The sequence below is a fragment of the Penicillium psychrofluorescens genome (assembly GCF_964197705.1).
Source record: "Penicillium psychrofluorescens genome assembly, chromosome: 6".
In the NCBI taxonomy this organism is placed as follows: Eukaryota; Fungi; Ascomycota; class Eurotiomycetes; order Eurotiales; family Aspergillaceae; genus Penicillium; species Penicillium psychrofluorescens.
The window spans coordinates 24936-46319 of record NC_133444.1 but is presented as its reverse complement, the minus strand read 5'-3'; the positions used below and the strand labels follow the sequence as shown (position 1 = coordinate 46319).

General features: G+C 49.1%; 5 protein-coding genes across 5 annotated transcripts; 3 read left to right on the top strand and 2 right to left on the bottom strand.

The window, feature by feature from the left end:
- Positions 1–211: 211 nt before the first annotated feature.
- PFLUO_LOCUS8517 (uncharacterized protein) lies at positions 212–1749 on the bottom strand (the record flags this gene model as incomplete). Its single annotated transcript, XM_073786260.1, has 2 exons — positions 212–1211; positions 1283–1749. The coding sequence occupies 2 exons, from the start codon at positions 1747–1749 to the stop codon at positions 212–214; spliced, it is 1467 nt and encodes a 488-aa protein (XP_073642533.1).
- A 308-nt stretch (positions 1750–2057) lies between these two features.
- On the top strand, positions 2058–3236 carry PFLUO_LOCUS8516 (uncharacterized protein; the record flags this gene model as incomplete). Its single annotated transcript, XM_073786259.1, has 1 exon — positions 2058–3236. One exon carries the CDS (start codon positions 2058–2060, stop codon positions 3234–3236), a length of 1179 nt encoding a protein of 392 aa, XP_073642532.1.
- A 4316-nt stretch (positions 3237–7552) lies between these two features.
- PFLUO_LOCUS8515 (uncharacterized protein) lies at positions 7553–8298 on the top strand (the record flags this gene model as incomplete). The annotated part of the gene is made up of 2 exons (XM_073786258.1): positions 7553–7622; positions 7673–8298. 2 exons carry the CDS (start codon positions 7553–7555, stop codon positions 8296–8298), a joined length of 696 nt encoding a protein of 231 aa, XP_073642531.1.
- Positions 8299–8862: 564 nt separating this feature from the next.
- PFLUO_LOCUS8514 (putative NRPS-like protein biosynthetic cluster) lies at positions 8863–12684 on the bottom strand (the record flags this gene model as incomplete). The annotated part of the gene is made up of 1 exon (XM_073786257.1): positions 8863–12684. One exon carries the CDS (start codon positions 12682–12684, stop codon positions 8863–8865), a length of 3822 nt encoding a protein of 1273 aa, XP_073642530.1.
- A 6870-nt stretch (positions 12685–19554) lies between these two features.
- On the top strand, positions 19555–20832 carry PFLUO_LOCUS8513 (uncharacterized protein; the record flags this gene model as incomplete). The annotated part of the gene is made up of 1 exon (XM_073786256.1): positions 19555–20832. A coding segment is annotated over one exon (1278 nt), but the record flags the coding sequence as incomplete, so codon positions are not given.
- Positions 20833–21384: the final 552 nt, after the last annotated feature.

Here is a 21384-nt window from a genome sequence, read left to right as displayed (position 1 = left end):
TATACGAGTGATGGTTTGTGACTTGTAACTGTGCTTTATGTTACCGCCCCTTGATCTTTTCGGGGTGATGAAGCTGGAGAGAAAGATGTACGTAGGCATTTGAAGAGAATGTGTCTCTAGTGCAAACAACGATATTTCGTCTTCAAAATATTCATATCGTCCACTACTATAATTTGTGTATTGTATAAACTAACTGAGTCTGGGCATACAACTACTCAGTATCCGGATTGACTTCTTTCATCCCAATCTCGGGAGATCTCCAGCTCTCCAGTGACAAGGTGTCCTCAACACGTTTGTAGATCAATACCAACACCAAAACTAGAGAGCCAGAGAGTAGTCCCCAGTAGCTGCCAAACATGGCCTGATAGCTCGTTTCTCTGACGTCCAGGCTAAAGACGATAGCAGCACCCATGGCACCGAAAACTTTGTAGAATGCTGAGTAGATGGACAGCACCAAGGGGTCATTCGATAGAGTCCCCATGATCCACCACGCAAATGTCTGCCAGGCGCCATCTACTGCACCGTAGAAGGTGTACAGGGCGATATAACCCGCGGCTTGGGAATCTTCCACATCCAGAAGGTGCGAGGGAGGGTGGCCACGCTGGGAACGGCGGGCTGGGAAGACACCCCCGATAAATACTGCGTTGATCAGAAGAAAAAGAAAGCCCCAGCCAATAAAAGCACGTTGACGTCGACCACCGAGTCGCTTGAAATCCAACAACAGTCCCGAAATGACTGCCATTGCAAATTGGCCAAAATCAAACCACAGACTGCCAAAGGCGCGGGTCCGTAGGTCGAAGAAATAGCTGTTGTAGTCATTGCTCTGGTAGGGAATATACCACAATCCAGCGAAACTGTAAGGAAAGAATAAGATGATCCATGGCTCTCGCCTGACAGCCAGAGCCACGTTCTTCAGCTCCTGCACAAACGTCGTCTGACGTGGCACGACCACGCGCGAGCCATCTGAACGGATCACCTTGGTCGGATTGGAGACGCCGCAGGCGACAACGCTGCCCATAATCATCAATATAAACAGCGCAATGTAGGTACTATCGTTGACACTTCCAGCCGTCGTTACCCCCCAATTTTCCACCGTGGGAATGATAGCCCCGATGACTGTACCGAAAAAAGATAGGCCATAGAAGATGCCCACATATTTTCCCTTGTCCTTCTCGAGAGGAAGAGACATGATCATGGATCCCTCGGCGGTCCTGGATGAAGGCGCAGAAAGTAGGAGTCAGAGGATCCCGTTGTGCCTGCTGCAACCGAAAAGGGTACTTACCAAAGAAATGCAGCAGCAATCCCGCAAATTGCTCCTCCAAAGTACACAAATGCCTCATTTCCGTTGTGGTTGTAACTCCAATATGAGGCCGATAGCAACGAGAATCCAATGCCCCCTGTTGCAAGGGTGATTTTGGGGCCCAGGAAGTTGCACACCGAGCCCGAAACAAGGGAAAAGGCACAGAATAGACTGTAAAGTATGGTATTGGCATTGTTGCTCGTTGTGGGATTGACTTGGCCACCACCCCCAAGAGCGGAGAGAACGTTAAACATCCCAACCACGAGAAGATGCACACAAGCGATGATCAAGCACTGCGCAATGGGGGATCGATATGCGGGGAGCGTCACAAGTCCCGCAATCCGATATCCACTTGGCGGAGGACTAAACTCTTCCATGTCAGCGATCCCCGTGTCAGGGGAGGCCGTGGTGTCATTCTCATTGGTAGTGTTCTTCTCCAGGTCGCCCATTGTGTAGGGGCAACGATGAACCAAGAAATTAATAAAGAGATTCCAAAGGAGTAGGGCGTTCCTCCATGGTGGTCGGGCCTCTTATATCTACCTTCTGCCAGTGGCAAACTGGTATGGAAACGTCGCATGCACCTTAAGCTTTCCCCAGATAAGTGGGGAGGACTTGCCGATTATCAGGCGTTGCGCGGGATAGTTTATCTTATTTGCGTGGGATGCGTGGGCGAGCCGGCCGACGACTCGGCGTTGATCCATTTTAAATACCCGACATCAGGGCTTCCACCCAAACCAGCCCCAGCAACAACCTAGTCATGGACGTTCGCCAGATATCTTTCACGTTCGAAGATGAGGGGTCCTTGGATGAGAGCCTACCTCCCATCAAGGTCGCCTTCCTCGGAACCCGACATCCCCATGTCATGTATCGGTTTACCGTCCTCGAACAAATGGGTGGATTCGAGTTCTCTGGGTTTTATGAGGAGGACATGGGGATCGCCACAGAACTGGCTAAGCGGCTTCCCCGTCTGACCCGCTTCGATACCCCAGAAGCGCTACTTGACACCAATCCCGACGTGGTGATGATACATGCCCTGGACCCCGATGTTCCTCGCTGGGCTCGCTTTGCCATCAACCACCCAGCCGCATTCAAGGGTCTCTTCTTGGAGAAGCCTGGGACGGCACTTCCGGAAGATTTCTACCAGCTGGCCGACGAGATTGAAAAGAAACGTCCGGGCTTGGCCGTGGAGCTCGGGTATGAGCTCCATTATTCTGAATCACTCGCCTTTGCACGCAAGGTGATTCATGACGGCGTGTTGGGCGATATTACCACAGCCCGTTTCCATGGGGGGTGCCCGTCGGGCGCTGGGATGGACCTGTGGCAAGCTATCCCTGAGGACCTCGGGGGAATCATGCAAACAGAGGGCTGCCACACACTCGAGAATGTGCTCGATCTATTTGGTGCACCAGACCGTGTCGTCTCCTCGATTCGAAAACTACCGCAGCGACCCCCCCACCCGGTAGTGGGATGGATCCCGGACCTCTTCACTGGCACGGTTCACGAGGGCGAGTTTGGCGTGGGAACATTGCTTTATGAAGATGTCTGTTCGGGCATCATGGAGTACTCGGACAAGACTATAGTGTTAGACATGACAGCCTGGGAGCCCACGCAATGGTGCAATGAATGGGCGATCGATATTTACGGCACCAACGGTTCACTCCATGTGATCCCTGACTATCCTGTGGCGACGCTGTACTTGCGCGAAGCACGAGGGGAATTTGCTGCAGGACCGAGTAAATTATCTACAGAAAAGCCTCACGGAACGTCAAACATTCCAAGCTGCTATCGCAAGCAGCTTGAGTCTTTGTTTGCTCGGGTCCGCGGTACCAAGGTGGCAGGGCTTGGCTGCTGCGATCTTCAGACCAATGTGAAGATTCTCAAAGTGATCGATGCCTTTTACAAATCTGCTACATCGAGACAGTGGAAGGATGTGTAAATCAGCATCCATCGAGAAAAAAAAAAAAAAGGACTCGGTGTCCACTACTCCAGAACACAGGTTTCCATACAAAGCGTATTCTGATTTTCTCACAGGAATTCTGTCCCAGACTTAAATCACTCAGGAAGTCATTAACATAGTCCTTCACTTACTTATATTTCAGTGCTTTGCGTCAGAAATGAAAGATGGTAGTTATTGAGGAAAAATTAGCGTAAATACAGATTAAACATAGCAGCAGACTATGACATTTCAACCAATTTCCCCAGGGTATCATATGCTTCATGCAGTAATTCCCACCGACAACCCTCCAAACACTCCCGAACAGTCTTTAAAAGTTCACGGGTCTGTTGTGACACATGTACAATATTCTCGGAATCATGTCGAAGAAGCATGAGCATACGAACCAAGTATTCCTCGGCACTACAGGAAGCCTGCCCATCGGACACAGGAGCTCGTTTGCCAGCCATGAATCCATACGCCCACAGAATAAGCGCGGCGTGGTATAGAGACCAGGGCCGAAGTGAAAGATTGTCGTGAGCAGCTCGGTACACCTTGCCCGTGAAAAGGACCTCCTGGATAAGAAGCAGGCAGTGGTAGATAGCTCTCTTCGACTCTGGCCTTTCACTCCAGGCACAAACCCGAGAGGTTGCGCCTGTCAGATCAGCCTCGGAGAGAAGATTTCCCAGAAGGGATGGAGCCCCAGCCAGGATATGCATATCCGTGATTTCGGTATAAATGGCGACATATGCCATCCGATGAAGTGGTTTGGATGCTTCCAGCGCCAATGACGAGCTTCGTGAGACCAGGCAAAATGACCATGTGTCCATGGCCTTCTCTAGAGTCTCTTTCCAACTATCGACAGGGCCCAACCGAGGAGAACCGCCAGCTGGAAGGCCTCCGACACCTAGAGTGGCAGACTCCCTGGCTTTTAAATGGGCGGTTACACTGAACAATCCATGAAGGAGAATCAGACGGGCATATGCATTGCAGTGAGGCGGGATTGGAGTGCGCGCTAGGAGCTTCTTCAACACAGGCAAGAAGCCTGGTTGTTCTGGAAGTCTTCGCATCATTCGGTCCCAATCTTGAGCGTTAGTACACTCCCATACATAGTCGGGACATGGTAAAGGAAGGCGCACATCCTGAACTGAGAGAACGCAGGTATGACCGAACATAAAGCTGTGCTGCGCATCCATGACAAAGCCAAAAAATGCGGTGCGGTTTGATGACTGAATGTCAATCCAATGTCGCCAAGACTGCTCCAGGTCTGAAGTCCCTTGATGGGCTGAGGCGTATAAGACGCCTCGTTTCATAAGCTGCAGATGACGCAAGGTGAGCCCATTGAATTATTCATGTTGCTTGACAGACCAGTGAGAATGATGAACAAAATACATACAGTTATTATAGCTCCGTGAAATATATGTGCCAATTGATGATGCTTTCTAGTAGAAAACATTTTCTCCTGTGCTTGGATAAGCAGAAGCGTTTGAACACACCACAGCGCAGCAGGCGGCTCAAAATCCGGGGTCTTCAGGTAGGTCAGCTGTGATGTACAAGATACCAAGCCAAGGTGCACATAGTGGTGGTCTTACATTGAAGATAATATACCGCAGAGAGTCATGAATCTTGACTGCTACTTCAAAGTGAGCAGGTTCGCTCGATAAAGTAGACCCCAGTGTCACAATTGCAGTCATGAGGAGGGGTGGAGCCGTAGTAGGATCAAGAGTCGATTTGTGTAGAATAGGGAAATGGGGATGATAGTTCTCGAAGTACAGATCATAGAAATGGGACAGATTGGATGGAGAAAAAAAAGACGAGGTAATGAGTTCATGAGGTAGGGTACTAAGGGCATCAAATAATCGATCCTGGACAATTACCCAAGGTGCAGAAGAACATGGTGAGGTCGGAGCTGGCAGGCGAATATTTTGCGACTGCATGGGGAATGAAGGGGGCGACATCTCCGTGGTTGAAGCACTATGGCCCGGCGAGATAATATCGGGAAATCCGCCATCAGCAGGAGCACTGAAATCTGTTGGAACATTGTCGAAAAGCCATTCGAAGTCTAGCAATGGATCTGAGCCAGTAAAAGAAGGGTCCATAAAAAGCGAAGTCACCGTTCCATCGGGAACGACGGTGTCCATCATGTTGGGAGCATCGCCCGGCGGGCTGTTCATCGTGGAAGCCGTTGGTATTCCAGAAAATTGTTCCGGTTCAGCAGTTGAGCCCGATGCTGGTTCACTGCTGCAGTGTTGAGTGTGTGGATCCGAGGTTTGCCGCGTGGGCGCTGAAGAGACGATGCCGCCAGAATTTCGAAACCACATGCCTCTCTCGTGACGCTTTTCATGTCGGCGCAGCAAATCCTTCCGGACAAATCTTTTAGGGCACGAAGAACATTGGTATATTTGCTTGGGGGAGTCTGCGGACTAGTCAATCTCGGTCTGTCCGGATGCGAAAAGCGTCTGATTAGCACGTACGGTTCAGCCGATGTCTCGACAGATGTTCCGGTCGCTGGAAGCATTTTCCACAGCCGGGCTCGGGACATGCATAGTCACTGGGCATCAGGGTCGTTTGGTTGGTCCTGTTCCGTTTTGAAGAAACGAGGAGAAAAAGGACGGCGATGTGCGGAGGACCGGAAATTGTCCGCGGCTTATCCTATCGCGATAAGCCGCTGATAAGAGCTGCTCATATCCATGGAGTTATGATAGTTTCGATGCTTTTGACTCTGGGGCGACCGTGTAGCGATACTTCACCAACGTCCATGCCGGTAGTTACTTCAAAACCTATCATTACACCACTCCACGATTAATCAGACGGTTTAATCTGACCGCTCTCTAAGCATATCCTTCAAAATGGGAAGATGTTGATTATGAAACCCCTTTAGACCAATGATGAGAAAGTGATCGAAGCCTACTTTCTAATTATCCTTAATAGTACATTGCATCAAGTACTATCCATAAGTCGCTCAGGAGCTAGGACTGGGGTTTTGTGACGCAGCTAGGTATGAATCGTGAGTTGGTAGCCCAAACACAAATTCCACGAGCCATTTGAAGAAGCTTGGATATGTTCCATACTTGGGACTGTGTAGATCCTGACAAAAGGTAATTTGACCTTCTGGATTGAATGTAATCATATCGAGCTTCGGATATTTCTTGTCAGTTCAAAGTTCGTTCGCTTAGTTCAGTAGCCACCTACGCTGTTGGTCGATCCGAATGGTGTGTTTTTCCTGCTATAGACCCAGGACTGCCCGCCCTTCGACCCGTCGTCGAACAACTCCGCAACCATGTGCTTCACCTCGATACTTGCATGCCCCTTGGCAAGCTTCAATCTGTCTCCTAGCCTGTTCAAAAAGGCATCGCGACCTCCCTCGGAGGGAGGAAGTTCGGCATGCTGTACTGCGAACTCCCTGGCGAGGAGACTGACAATTTTTGCTGAGGTCGTGTCATGTTCGTTGCCGATCAGATTCACAAAATCAAGGCTTTTTTGCTTGAGACTCGTGATATCAAGAGTGGCAGCCATGGTGAACGGTCAAAAGACTTCTCGCACAAGTTAGAAACCCTGTAGGAAGATCCCACCTAATAGCTTCAACCATCAGAAATGCTTTCTTGAGGTCATTTACAATGCAAATAGACCCAAAAGGCCATGGTAGCACGACAAATCAGGAGAATTTCTTAAACTTACTATTCCAAAGTTCACAGGTATTTACTTGAATTGCAGCAATCCGCTCTTCGGTAATAGCTTTCCAATGTCTTTGTGGAGAGTGGAACGATTTTTCGCTGGTTAAATACCCGCGGACAGATGCAATAATACATCTCTCGACTAGCGTAGCCTAATTTGTGTTCAGGATTTATGAACCGCTTTATATATGGCGAATCAAACCAAAATTGTCAATAGACTCCTGGGGAATCTCAAGACCATGCCGTCGCGCATTTCCTGGAGAATTTAGGTCTCTAATAGCCTGCCCGACAAAAACACTTAGGGTTTCACACAGTGATTCCGCTCGAAATAATCCAACCTATCTATGTAGAGCAAATTTTTCTTGATTGTTTTCGCAGGAATGTCTTACCATTCCACATTACGACATTATCGCTTCACGAGGTCTCGGACATTCTTTCAACTAACTCTTAGCGCTTTGATTGGCCAGAGAGAGATAAGCCGTAGTAAGCCACGGAGCGGAATTCGGCCCTCGGCGGTCTTGTCTTGGAGTAACTGCAACAACAAAAGAAGGAGCGGGCGATCTAGGTTCCGTCAAATATTAAAACCCAATCTCCCGCTCACCCATTGTGTACCGCGATTGAGTTGATGAACTATTGAGGGGGAAAATGCATCTCTTCATTCTAGGAGCAACGGGACGAACGGGCGTCTACGGGTATAAGTATGCACTAGAACAAGGTGGATTTATTTTCGTACACCAGCAGATACAGTTGCTAATGTCGCTCTAGGTTTCTCCGTCACCATTCTTGTCCGCAAGACCCATGGAATAGAGCCACATGCTAGACTCACCATCGTCGAGGGCTCTTGTCTGTCAGATGAGGATATGCAGCGTGCTTTCAAAGCAGCTGGGACTACCGTTGATGCGGTCCTCGTGTTTCTCAATGCCCAGCGTGTTGGTCAAAACCCCTGGGGAAAATTTATTGGGCCACCCCGCCTGATTGCAGACTCAACCAGCAATGCTACTCGTGCTCTGCGCGCACAGAAGCAGCAGCTAGAAGGACGCAGGCCCCGCTTGGTTGTGATGAACGCCCTTGGTAGTGGCGAAAGCTACTCAGTCACTCCTTACCTTATTCGTTTCATGATAAACTATAGCAATGTGTCCAAATCCTATGTGGATCATAATGCGGTTAACGATGAGATTGAGGCAAACTGTGGAGATGAAGTCCTATGGACCCTTCCATTACCGGTGGGACTCAAAGAAAGTGGTCAGAAACCCGTAAAAACCTTCGACAGCACAGAGTCAGGAGCTGGTTTATTTATCACTCGTGAAAGCTGTGCGAGATGGATGGTAGATGTTTCGTCAGGGAAGGAGGGGGATGAATTCGACAACAAAAGGGTCATTGTATCAAACTAATGTGTATTCTAATTGTTCGCCCGCTGTCAATTCATTAATACAGTACCAATTAAGAACTCTTAATCTCTTAGCATCCCTTTTATCTATCCATAAAGGGTACAAGATGGTCTATAGATCCCTAATCTTTAAGTTTCGTTACTCTTTTGTATGGCGCCACGGTTCGAGGCACCTATAAGTATGTATACTTTTCGCTTTCCTTGAAGCCTCTCAAGAACACGGAAGGCAGCCAGCGAAAAGCACACGTCATTGTCATGACGTGTGCTTTTCGCTATATTGATGTTCGATACTTGCTGCCGAGGTGTGAAGAATTACCAATGGCCAGGAAGTGGATCGAGAGGGAATTGCGTCTGATGCGTCGCAGGACGATTCAGTCGCACGCAGTGGAACGGATTTGAAGTGCTGCACGGAGAATATATGAATCTTTGCAATGAAAAATAAAACGTTTAATGTTAAAACAAACGATTAGAAAATCCTCGAGATCTATTTCAGGAAGATGCGAAGTTTAAGAGCAACAATAGGATATTCAACTCTGACTAGGCATACCCAACCACTAGATCAAGGGTATTAGATAGGCTCATCGCGAGGCTCGACCAGAATCTCATTCACGGAGACATACTCCGGCTGGCAAAGAGCATGAACAATCGAGTTCGCCACATCAGAAGGCTCAAGGATCTTGGCACCGGAAGGCTCGCCGAATTTTTTGACAGCCTCCGTATCCGTCGACATATTCAACAATGGAGTGGCCGTATTACCGGGTTGGATGGCAGTCACTCGCAAGCCGGCACCGGCCGTTTCGAGACGCAGTGCTTGAAGCGTCGCCTCGACGAAGAACTTGCTGGCTGAGTAGATACCAAGACCAGGAAAAACTTTGCGTCCGGCGTCGGAGGAGATGGCCACGACGTGTCCGCGGCCGCGCTCAAGCATGCCGGGCACAGTGGTTCCGAGAGCATTAAGGAGACCCTTGCAGTTGACGTCGACGGTGCGTTCCCACTCGTCAAAATTGGTGTTCTTCATCATTTCGAAGTACATGACGCCTGCGCATGAGACAAGGATATCTACAGGTCCGAGCTCGTCGCTGGCTGCCTTGACGAGCTCTTCGGTCTGTATCTTGCTAGTGACATCGGTGGATCGCACGACGCACTTGACACCATGGACATCCACCTGGCGCTTGACGGATTTTAAAGCATCTAGGCGGCGAGCACCAAGGGCAACAGCACAACCTGCCTTTGCCAGTGCAGCAGCGACGGCAGCACCAATGCCCGATGAGGCACCAGTCACGACGGCGATCTTTCCACTGAGGGGTCCTCGGACGGTGGGCTTAGGAGCCAGAGCTTCTTGGCGGGTAGGTGCTCGATGGAGCCACCCTCGAGCAAACCAGTGTCGAGTGTATGTCTCGAGCAGCAGGGTATCAACCTTGGGGCGCTCGACCGCCGATCGGAAAGGTCTAGTCAGGGAGTTGTCAAGAATAACAATCCCGCGCAAGAACTCCACAGTTGGCATGCCACTGCGAAGAATGTCGACGGTGAACGAACCATCTCCGCCTTTGGCCGAACCACGTCTCTCAGTCCACAAATGCACCCACTCCTCCCACGGGAGTAGTTCAGTAGGATAACCAAGACTGTTTAGGTTCTCAAAGACAGATCGAATATTAACCGGATCGGGGTCTCCCAGGTGGAAGATTGTTTGGTCTGCCTGGGTCTGCGTGGCAAGGTGAACGATACTCTTGCTCACAAAGTCGACGGGAGTCATCTCCGCCCTCCAGCCTTCGACATCCGGCGCATAGCCAAGTCTGATTGACTCGACGATCAAAGCGGTCAGCAGATCCCATGCGTTGGCTGAGCCGGTAAGACTGTGACCACTAATGGTACCGCAACGGTGAATCTTCACGGGCAATCCGAGGTCACCGGCCTTGAGGACGAGCTGCTCAGCAACCCACTTGGTTTGACCGTAGCCATCCAGCAGCTTTGTGGGGACGTCCTCGACATCGAGCATGGTGCTCTCAGGCCAGCCCTTATCTCCAGAAGGAGGCAAGACACCGTTCGTGGAAACGTATTGGACGGTTGCACCGCCCTTAGATGCAAGGCGAAGAACTTCTCGAGTTCCGCCAACGTTGGCAGCTCGCAGCGCCGCGTAGGGATATACAAGGTTGACGGTGGCTGCAGCATGGACGATAACTTGGACTCGACCGGCAAGATCATCGTATGCTTCAGGCGCCAAACCGAAGTGAGGTCTTGAGAGATTGCCGGGAAGGACCTCGACACGCTCCATGACTGAGTCGCGCCAGAGGCCAAGGTCGAGAAGGTTGCGGCGAATACGAGCCACACCTCCGGCCTGGTCATCATCCTCGGGATCCTTGAACCGGACCATACAGATGATCTTCGCCGAGGTATTTTCCAGCAAGTCATTGAGTAAGAAAGCACCTAGGAATCCTGTCACACCGGTCAACAGCACGGTATCGGCCGTGGCGATAGACTTGAGTGTGGCATTTGAAGGAGGTTTGATCTCGTCATCAAGCGTGGAATCGGCGAGCAAAACAGCAGGAAGATCCGCTTGTACCGCGGCAGTGTGGCCATCTCTGACCGCACGCACAGTGTCCAGCTGACCGGAGAGTGTCACGTTCTGTGCGAGTCGTGGAATTGGAACACGGAAACCGAAATGACGAGACAATCGGCCAGCGAGGTCTGCCAGCGACAACGAATGTCCGCCAAGGTCGAAGAAATTATCCTCAGGCTTCAAGCTAGACTTCGTAGTCTTCAGGACATTGGCCCAGATGGTCGCAATATCTTCAATACCAATTGGGTCCGTCTTCGTCACACGCTCAGTCCTGTTGGGGCTAGGGGTACGCGGCGGAGTAAGACTTTTGAGATCGACCTTGCCAGAGACCTCGTGGGTGGGCAAATCCTTCATCACAACCCACAGAGATGGAATCATGTAATGGGCGAGATGGGGCTCGAGAATGCGACGAGTGGACGGGCTGTGTCCGGATTCGTCGACCTCAACCAGCGGGCGGGAGTCAGAGGCATCCTTCTCGGCGACGACGTAAGCGCACAATTGACAGTCGAGGCCATCGCCGTGGGCGGTGACGGCACAATGGCTGACAGCTAAGTGCTTGCAGATTTCACTCTCCACCTTGGCTGGGACAACTGAGTATCCACGAATCTTGATCATGGCACCGACTCGGCCAGTAATTTCCAGATGTCCCCCCGGCAGCTTGCGTGCCAAATCCCCGGTTCTGTATATCAAACTATCAGGCTTGGTATCAAACCTGTTCGGAATGAAGGCCTTGGCAGTTGTTTCTGGGAGGTTGAGGTACCCCCGAGCCAATAGGTCTCCTCCAACAAATAGCTCACCCGCAGTACCCGCTTCCACTTCCTCTTCATTCTCGTTGAGAATGTACGTCGGAACGAGAGGTGCACCAACTGCACAATAATGTGAATCTGTGTCGATCAGGTCACGGATATCGCCGCATGCGATCTCGTGAGTCTCGCAGGCACTGTAGCAGTTGAGGAAGCGGGTGTTGGGCAAAGTTCCTATTCCTCGACGGGCGAGATCGGTGGTCACAACCTCGCCATTGAGCCAAAGGGTTCGTAAATCAGGCAGACGGGTGGCAATCCATGGGTAGCGTGAGAGAACGGTGGCCAGTAAAGTAGGTGTCATGAGAGTTTCGGTAACCTTTTTGGCTTCGAGCAGGTCGACCAGTGCCGCGGGATCGTAGCTTACTTCATCGGGAACGCAAATTACCGTGGCTCCTCTGAACAGCGGACGCAGCATTTCCCAAATGAAAAATACATTGCATGCCACCCGATCTCCGGGCTGCAAATTTTGTACCGCAAAACGTAGGTCATATGAAAGTATGGGGGCTCTCTGGGGGTTGGCGATCCCCTTAGGCTTGCCGGTTGTGCCAGAGGAGTAGGAGACAAACGCCAGGCGATCTAAGTCATTCTCCGCGGGTAACGGGGGCGGTTCTGTAGTATTCTGATCCTCATCCGGGGTCGAATCGTCCAGAGCAATGGTTGGGTACTCGGCTTTCACCTTGTTGGCCTCAGAAAGGTTAGTGATCACGACGGCGGGCTTTGCATCATCAATGACATCCGCGAGAAGTCCCGGAGGATATGCAAGCTCCAAGACCAAGAATGCACCTCCGGCTCGAAGAGCAGCCAGGCACGCAATCACGTAGTGCGCGCTACGAGGCAGGAGCACTCCAACCAGCGTGTCCCGACCAACCCCACGGAGGCGCAGGCGAGCGGCAAGAGCTTCGACTTCCTGGTCGAGCTCCGCATAGGTGTATGCAGCTTTCTCGTCCTCCAAGGCAACGGCGTTGGGAGTTGCCAGGACCTGCTTTTTGAACAGCGACGGCAGATCCACCCCGGTATCGATTATGGGCATGTTGTCGAGCTTCCCGACCGAGAGAAAGCAAGGTCGGACTCGGGATTTGAATAGCTAGATCAACGGGTCTAGGACTGTGCGGTTTCGACACGTACAGCCGCAATGGAAAATCTGAGCGTGAAATTCTTGAGTGATGCTATTGCAGCAAGAGATGACGCGATGGGAGAAATGGTAAACAGGAAAATGGCCCACACGCCACATTTCTTGATTCCCATCCCACCATTTTGTTCGAGAACAAGCTCTGATGGAGACTAAACATCGAACTAAACTCCATGCCGTCCAGTAAGAGGGGGCTTTGGAACCTCATGGAGTCCGACTGCCTTATCGGGGCCAATCGACCCCTCATCCGCCAATATTTCTTCCCCCTCCTTCGCTGCCATGCATAGTTCCCGAGTGACAGACACTTCTCCTATCAGATACATATAGTCATGACTCTGACAAGACTCCAGGAAATCACCCTTACATGCAGTTAAGAAGTCACTGGCAAAGAAGAGTGTCAACTTGATCTTTCTCCGATTGTGGATCCGCCCCACTGTCAGTCCATTTGCATGTGAAAGTCCCCTTTCCCCAACACTTTCTGTGCTGTTCCTATTTTGGTCTTCTAAGTGTTTTCGACGTTCTATAGTGTGTCATGTCCTATATCGGCGACTGAGACCCTAGAGATTAGGGGGCCTTGTGCAGCTCTGCTTAGGTGGTTTTTTTGGCGCCTAATGCGCTTTACCCTGCGAATGTTCTGGGCTTGTCTCTTTTGCGCGATTTCTTCCGATTTCTTCCCTTTCTACGCATCTGTGAACTTAGTCACCCTGCCATGATTCAGAACGTCAGTCAGCTCACCCTCGTCTGAAATCTAACCTATATTCACACCATTTTGGGCGCAAACAGGGTGGGGCCCAGGGGCTGACTGACATTCTCTTCGTGACTGACCTGACTGCAATTACTTCCGGTGCGGATGCGTTTCAGACATAGGAACGAGGTGGGGCCCCCTCGTCGGATATTACTATAGCCTATAAAAGGCTAGCGCTTTTGTACTAATAGTCACTGTAGTAGTTAATCATATAACGTTTTACACACACACTTTGTTTGTACTACAATTAGATAGCAATCTGTTAAGGATCGACCCTCACCGTATTTCTTATTTTATAGTATGTAGTTGATTATTAGTTATTTTCGCCATTAAGTTGCTAGGCATTCCTAGATTGGTTCTATTTATAGATCCATTCTTTAGTGATGATTACCTCCATTTTGGGAGATCGTACGTGCTATATTTGACACAATAGACTACACAAATACTTATTTTAGATTCCAATTAGCTTAAACTATTTACTATACTTGCTATCGTATCCTAGTAGTAGTTACATGAATTGACTTGGGTTTTTTGAAAGATCGAGCTGAAATTCATCGCATTTACTGATGCTTTCGGGTGCGTAGTTCGCGGTTGAAATACGTTAGGGCAAAGCCCTTGATGCCTGAATGAATAACTTCAAGTTCAAAAAAAAAACAATTCTCGCGAGGTTGTTTGACATACGTCTTATCGCCAACGGCAAGGTTGCCAGCACCACTCTTGTCTAGAGTGGCGGTGATAGGCAGGTCAGTGAATTCACCTGATTTGAGGGTATTCGAGCAAGCATAACCCAAAATTTGAGAGGTTTTCTTGCCCACGACCACAATGTCTATCTCAGAAGTAGTATTGATCTGCTGTATCATGATATCGACATCCTGGACATTGCCTGATGGGGCGGCTGGTGCAATAGGCACAAGCCATGTCACAGCAAGAATTGTCATCGAGAACACCATCTTAGCTCACAATTCGTAGGCGGGATGGAATCGATGAAATTGAGAGTATTTAAACTACCCTTAAATACTCCGTGCATGAGAGTGAGTGCTCACCTCTACACGTTTCTTGCGAAGAAAGATTAATTCCATTGTTATAGTTTTTGGCGATATCTACGCATCACACCACCTAGAAAACTACCTCAAGCAATGTTCTCTATTGCCAACCCGGAGTCCACCTTCCCATTCACCAGCTAGTGCCCCCTCAAAGTACCGCTCCGAAGTGCCTGCCCTAGCTGAATAAGATATAGTAGAACTCAGAAACGGACAATTTCACTAGCGTTTTCACAAGTCTAGAGCCCGCTCTTATATATGAATGGCTCCTACAAGGTCCTCGTTCGCCTCGCGTAGAGTCTCCCTTCTACATCCGAGCCCAGCCAACATGACACAAAGGACATAGTATTATCTCATTAATAGAGCCCTAGACTAGAAAAAAGATCGAATGCTACAAAGAGACAGAAACAGAATGGTTCTAACCGACTTCTCAATAAGGGGTGGAGCCGTCACAAACCCCTTCCTTTTCTTACACTTCGTTCTCAATTTTTGGCCATATTAGTTAGAAGTCGTCTATAGTTCTTATCTTAAATTTTGAACGGCTTTTTGACACATCATGTTTACCCACATCTGTACTAGGCTACGTTCCTAAAATTAACACAGAAATGACATTTTTAATTATGAGTACCGCTATTAGGACAGTTCACTCGTTCGGAGTAACTATTCGCTCGTGCCTTTAACCTTTTCGTTAACCAATTTATCTTAATTCTTAAAGGTCTAGCCTGGCGATCCGCCATTCGCGGCCTTCTCTTTATCCCTATTAGGGCGCGACGCTACGTCTGTCGGCGTAAACTTAGACCCCACCTAGATCGCCGCGCCATATTTACAGAAGACGAAAGGTATAGATGGGGTGGGTATTATACCCACGCCTTCAATAAGCGAGGGCATTGAGCATATAATACGTGAAGAGTAGGGACTGAAGAGCAGGAGTAGGCGGACCGCAGGATACTACGACGTCGTATGCGACGTACATCTGGTACGAGTTGATAACATAGCTGGTAAAGACGACGAAGATGAGCAGGACTAATATTACGAGGAAGATACTAACTAGCAAGCCCTTGCTCGAGTATAATGTGATAGATAGAAGAAAGACTACTTTGTCTACTTCTTCCGGTTCAATTAAAGAAAGGATCTCCTAGCAAGAATTTTATGAGTAATCCCTTTTATCCTATGGCATCAATTTAATAAAAGACCTCGAGTGTTACTTCTCACGATAATCATTCTGCGAACTCTTCTAGTTCAAACTCGAGACACGTAATGACATACCCTATACATTGAAAGGCAAACGGTATCGACGTAACATAATCAATACATTAAGGCACCAACTGTGATCTACGGTGGCACCACGTACAATATCTTTGTCGATAGCGGCCAGAAGGGCCCTATAGCGCAGATCCAAGACTTTTTGTTGACATAGAAGGTGAGCGAGAGGGATTTTTCGGCTGTTTTATAGCCATTGATTGCGTGGTTAGCGTCTCAGTGTATTTTTGGCGAGACTTGCTTTTCTTTACGTGCTAGTTCTTTTTCATACCTAATCTCTAGAAAAGAATTCCACAGTTCCCCACGGTCATTTGTGGGAAAGGACTGAATGGTATCGTTAACTTTTTTTGACATTTCTACATCTTTATCCATAATTCACATCTAGTCCTTGTACTGTACATACCGGGTGGGCCCAGTTTCTCAGTCTCCCAATCCATCCACATCTGCTTGTTCTATCTTTCGAAATCCTGGCGTGAGAAGACCATACTAAGCCTGCGTTCTAGGAATTATTCTTATCCGACTCCTTAGACATCTCCATCTTTTTCTCCATGTTCTCACCAATTCCACTGGGTCCATCCTGGCCATTCTTTCCTTTCTTAATACTCTTCCACTCCATCCCAAGCGCACTAAAAAAGGCTCCAAAAGTTAGCCCCAAAGAGGCCAAGAAAATCCTTGTACATGCCGCATTATAAGCCAGCTGAACAACAACCATGTCTCCCGGCGCAACAATCGAAGCCAAGTTCGTCGCACCCTCATTAAGAATATAACTCGGATCAATTCCAGGGATACCAGTGAGTTTTGAAACAAGAACATTGCTCAGAATTGCCTGGCCCACGGTAGTAAAGACAGAACCGCCAAATTGTTGTACGAAGAATAAGAGGGCGATTCCGACAGGGACGTCGGTCATTGGGAGGATGCGTTGCATGACTAGTCCGCCTGACTGCAGTCCAGTTCCTAGACCGAAGCCGCATAAAAATTGGTAGGCGATCCAATGTGAGGCGTCGGTATCTAACTTTATGGTTGACAGGAGCCCTAGGCCGACGGACATGATGCATGGACAGATGATCATTACCGGGACGTAGTAGCCCGACTTTTTGGTGATGCCGCCGCCGACAAAGCCTGCAACGACTAGGCTTAGGACGAGAGGAAGAGTGTTGATCCCTGATCTAAAAGGGTCGACTAGTTTGACGGTTTGAACTACTTCGATTAGCAATGAGCAGATATGACCCGACGAGGGGGATACTTACACCAAATCGGCATGTAATAAATAAGCATCATCATGGCTCCGGAACCGCAAAACGTGAAGATGGAAGCTGCGAGAATGCTTCTCTGGGTGATTATTCTAACGGGGATGGTGGCTGTCTCGGGCATGAGAATCTGAACGGCAACGAAAGCCATCATAAGAACACCAAAGAGAATGAACAGAGCGATGATGCGGCCGTTGTTCCATGCGTACGCTGAACCGCCCCATTGGAAAGCCAACAGAAGGGACGCGAGTCCCGGAACCAAGAAAAAAGTACCCAGCGGGTCGAGACGCTTGATATGCGTTGTAATAGGAACGGAATCTCGATGCACTTCCACCGGATGCCAAACCAAGGCCATGAAGATCCACGTAGCTGCACCGATAGGAAGATTAATGTAAAAGCACCATCTGCCAACCGCTGTCAGTGTTTAACTCCAATAATCAAGAAACAAGAACCGTTCAATCCCCAACATACCTCCAAGTAACACCAGTAGTAAACCCACCCCCAATAAGCGGACCCATAACAAAGGCAAGACCAAAAACAGCTCCAAACATAGCCTGGAACATAGGTCTCTTATGAAGCGGGACCAAAGGGATAATATTAAGCATGCATCCTGAGAAAATCCCCGCAGATGCAAAACCCGCAATAGCCCTTCCAGCAATAAACGCACTCGAAGACGGAGCAGCGCCACAAACAGCAGACCCAAGTTCAAAAACAACCATGGATGTCAAAAAGACCCATTTCATATTATAGAGTTTATAAATTCGACCGAATAAAAGCTGCGAGGTTGCGCCTGTGAGCATGTATGCTGAGCCGTACCAGCCAATGTCACCGAGGCTGTTGAAGTCGTCTGTGATTTTGGGGATTGCTGTCGTGACGATAGTTCGATCGAGGGCCACGATAAAGAGGGATAGAAAGTTGCAGGCCATTATTACCCAGAATTTGAGGGTTTTCGGGGCATAGTGGCTGCCTTGTGGGCCTCCTGGTGGTCCTGATTTTCCAGCTGGGTGGGCTATATCTTGCTTTTCGATGTCAGGGGCGTCGAGGTCTTCTGGTTTTCCGGCTTGGGTTCGTGGATCGCTGAGGGGGTTAGAGCGAGTCATATTTTCAAGGCTCATCTTATTAGAATATCAGAAAGACTGCTATCTGTTAAGGGGCGATGTTATAGAACAGAAATGAGAAAAAGAGTAAATGTCGATTCGGCGATGTCTAGGAAGCTGCAGGCGGAATAGAGCTATTTAAGTACTGAAGAGCTGCTCAAAATCAACCTCTGGAGGGCTGAAGGCTCTCGGTCCCGCCGGGCTAAAGAAAAACCCAATGTTATCCCGAACTGATACTTCTCGTGGACAGATCGGGTTTAGCGCGTATCGGGAGTGGATGACGACGGGACCGATGAACGTCGCTCGGGACCGAAATAATTATTCTGCCCCCCCCTCCTCCTCCCAAACACTCACAGTATCTAGTCTGATCCATGATAATTCTTGGGCGCTAATTCTCCGTGGTCGCGAGTCTATCCCACTATGAGTCTGACGCGAGGCCACTCTTGTGTCTTATGCCAACAGCGCAAAGTCCGCTGTGACCAGCAGAAGCCGTGCTCTAATTGTATTCGGGCCCAGGTGGAGTGCAAAGTTGTCGCACCGCAACCTGCAAAACGAAGGAAAAGGAAAACACACGAGCGAAACTTAATTGGACGACTAAAGAAGTATGAAGCGCTCATGACCCAACACGGTATCGAGTTTGATTCGGTAGGCGATGTCGGTGACGAGACTGCTGAAGTAGACGCGGATGCCGGAGAAACAAAGTCTTCCCCAGAGAGCAGTACTCAAGATCACGGCCCTCAGAGAGAACGCATTCAGAGGTCAGTGTCTTGTACCATTCCGCATCGGCTATACTAACGTCTGCACAGGCGCTCTAAGTGGTTTGCATATTACGACGAATATCGGACGACATATGACTTGCTACAAAACTCTGATGATGAAGGAACTGACCCGCCTCCAATTCATCATGCTTTCGACAAAATGTTCATTAATGACAACGATTCATTTCCCTTTGGAGTGGGTGGTTCCACGACACGCATAACCCATTTGCACCCGTCCGCGATTCAGATCTTTCAGCTCTGGCAAATCTATATTAGCAACGTAAATCCATTGCTGAAGATCAGTCATGTTCCTACTTTGCAACCTCAAATTGTTGGAGCAATCGCCGACTTGTCCAAGGTTTCTAAATCTCTTGAAGCGTTAATGTTCACAATTTATCTCATCGCCCTGAAATCATTGACGGAAGAAGAGATCCAAACCACCTTTGACAAATCCAAAATTACAATGCTCGCTCGGTTCGGTGAAGCTTCTCAGCAAGCATTGATCAATGTAGGCTTTATGAGATCGAATGACTTTATGGTACTACAAGCCTATTTCTTGTACCTTGTGAGTCCTACCTTCTCTTTCTTTATTCCTATCGCATACTTACTACTCTCCGTACGTAGCACAGCGCTGGTCGCAATATTGATCCTCGATCTCTGTTCTGTTTGATTGGAATTGCCATCCGCATGGCAACTCGCATTGGCGTGCATCGAGATGGTGCTCAATTTGGCCTTTCACCATTTGAGACTGAGCAGCGACGGAAACTCTGGTGGCAGCTGGCTGCACTAGATAAACGAATGGCCGAAATGACGGGCTCTGCCATCACCGCTCTCTCTTCTTCTGGATCAGATTGTCGGCTCCCGCTCAACGTAAATGACGCAGATTTATATCTGCATTCTAACGAGCCACCAAACCCCTACAATGGCCCAACAGAGATGCTATTCTGTCTTACTCGCATCGAACTACTTATCGCGGCTGATCCAACCAGCATTCGACCCAATTCGACAACTATCAAGAACCCACAAAAGCACACAAACTCGGCGGCATGTCCCGATACTAGCATTGGTGAAGGACGCCGGCCGTCCTCCCATGATCTGGATAGATATTGTTCTTACATAGAATCGGTCTACCTAAAGCACTGCGACCCGAAAATTCCAGTTCAACTCCTCACATTGATGTTAACCCGAGGCGCCCTCTGCAAACTTCGCGTTGTCGAGTTCATGTGTCGAGGCATTCCCACGTCTACCCTCAGCGATCACGAACGCGATGCTCTCTTCCTGGCTGCTATCAGGATGCTAGAGTATGACGATGTGATCTATACTACTGAAAGCCTGCGCGGCTTCTTGTGGTACATGCAGACCCAAGGACCCTTGCCGGGCTACATCTTCCTCATCAGCGAGTTACGCGAACGCACTACGGGCGTACTATGTGAACGTGCCTGGAAAGCCATCTGCGACAACCATGAACATAGAAACTTTATTCGCAACATCGGAAATCCCATACATGTTGGATTCATGCACGCTACAATCAGGGCTTGGGACGCTCGTGAGGAAGCTGAGCTTCAACTTGGCAGGACCATTGAGCCACCTAGTCTGGTAAGTTTGAACCGACAGTTCACTACACATAGGAAAGCCTCTCGAAAGGACTCTCAGCCAGCACAGAATGAAAGTCTTCAACACCAGCCTGAGAGTGGACTACTTGAATCAGGGAGAATGGATCAGGCCGAAACGATCGTTGATGACAACTTGACGATGCCCCCTCTCGACCCTGTCACTGATATCTATGGAGCTGCATTCGGGAGCTATGATCAGACAAATTGGGCATATCTAATGCAGCCTTGCGTGCTAGGCGACTTTTTCCATGGTTCGAGAACCCACTTCCCGCAGGGGGGTGGATTCTGATGCAGTTGAATATGTAATTTGGGGGGACTTCCTGACAATAGATTTATTACGCCTTAAATAACAATACATCCCTTGAATGGGCTGTCACTTGCAATTGCTTCCAACTTGTTTCGCAACAAAAAGTAGATTCGTAGCTCGGACTGAGACGAGCCCCGTTGCTGACATGCGCTACGCCGCGCTTGGAGACCTGTCTCCGCGTTGACAACCCATCTTTCCACTCCTCCCTAGATCTCTTCAAGTACTGAACAACGAAGGTTCGCTTGTGAGGATCACGTGATGTTCCTATAGTCATTCTCGAAATCGGCTTTATTGGCTAAAATAGTGTCTCTACTTGCGTTTTAGACGAAGGCACCGAACATCCACGGACCGCTTGCAACCATGAAATGTAGCATTCATCACTGCTGTACTCATGGGATTGCTGGGCGTGGTGTCTTGTTTGGCTATTGCTATCATGCCAAGCACAATCACATCCATTCCGACCCATATAAGAGACATATAATCTAGTTCGACGACCTGCCAAAAGTGCGGGGCTGCCCAGTGAATTGATATACG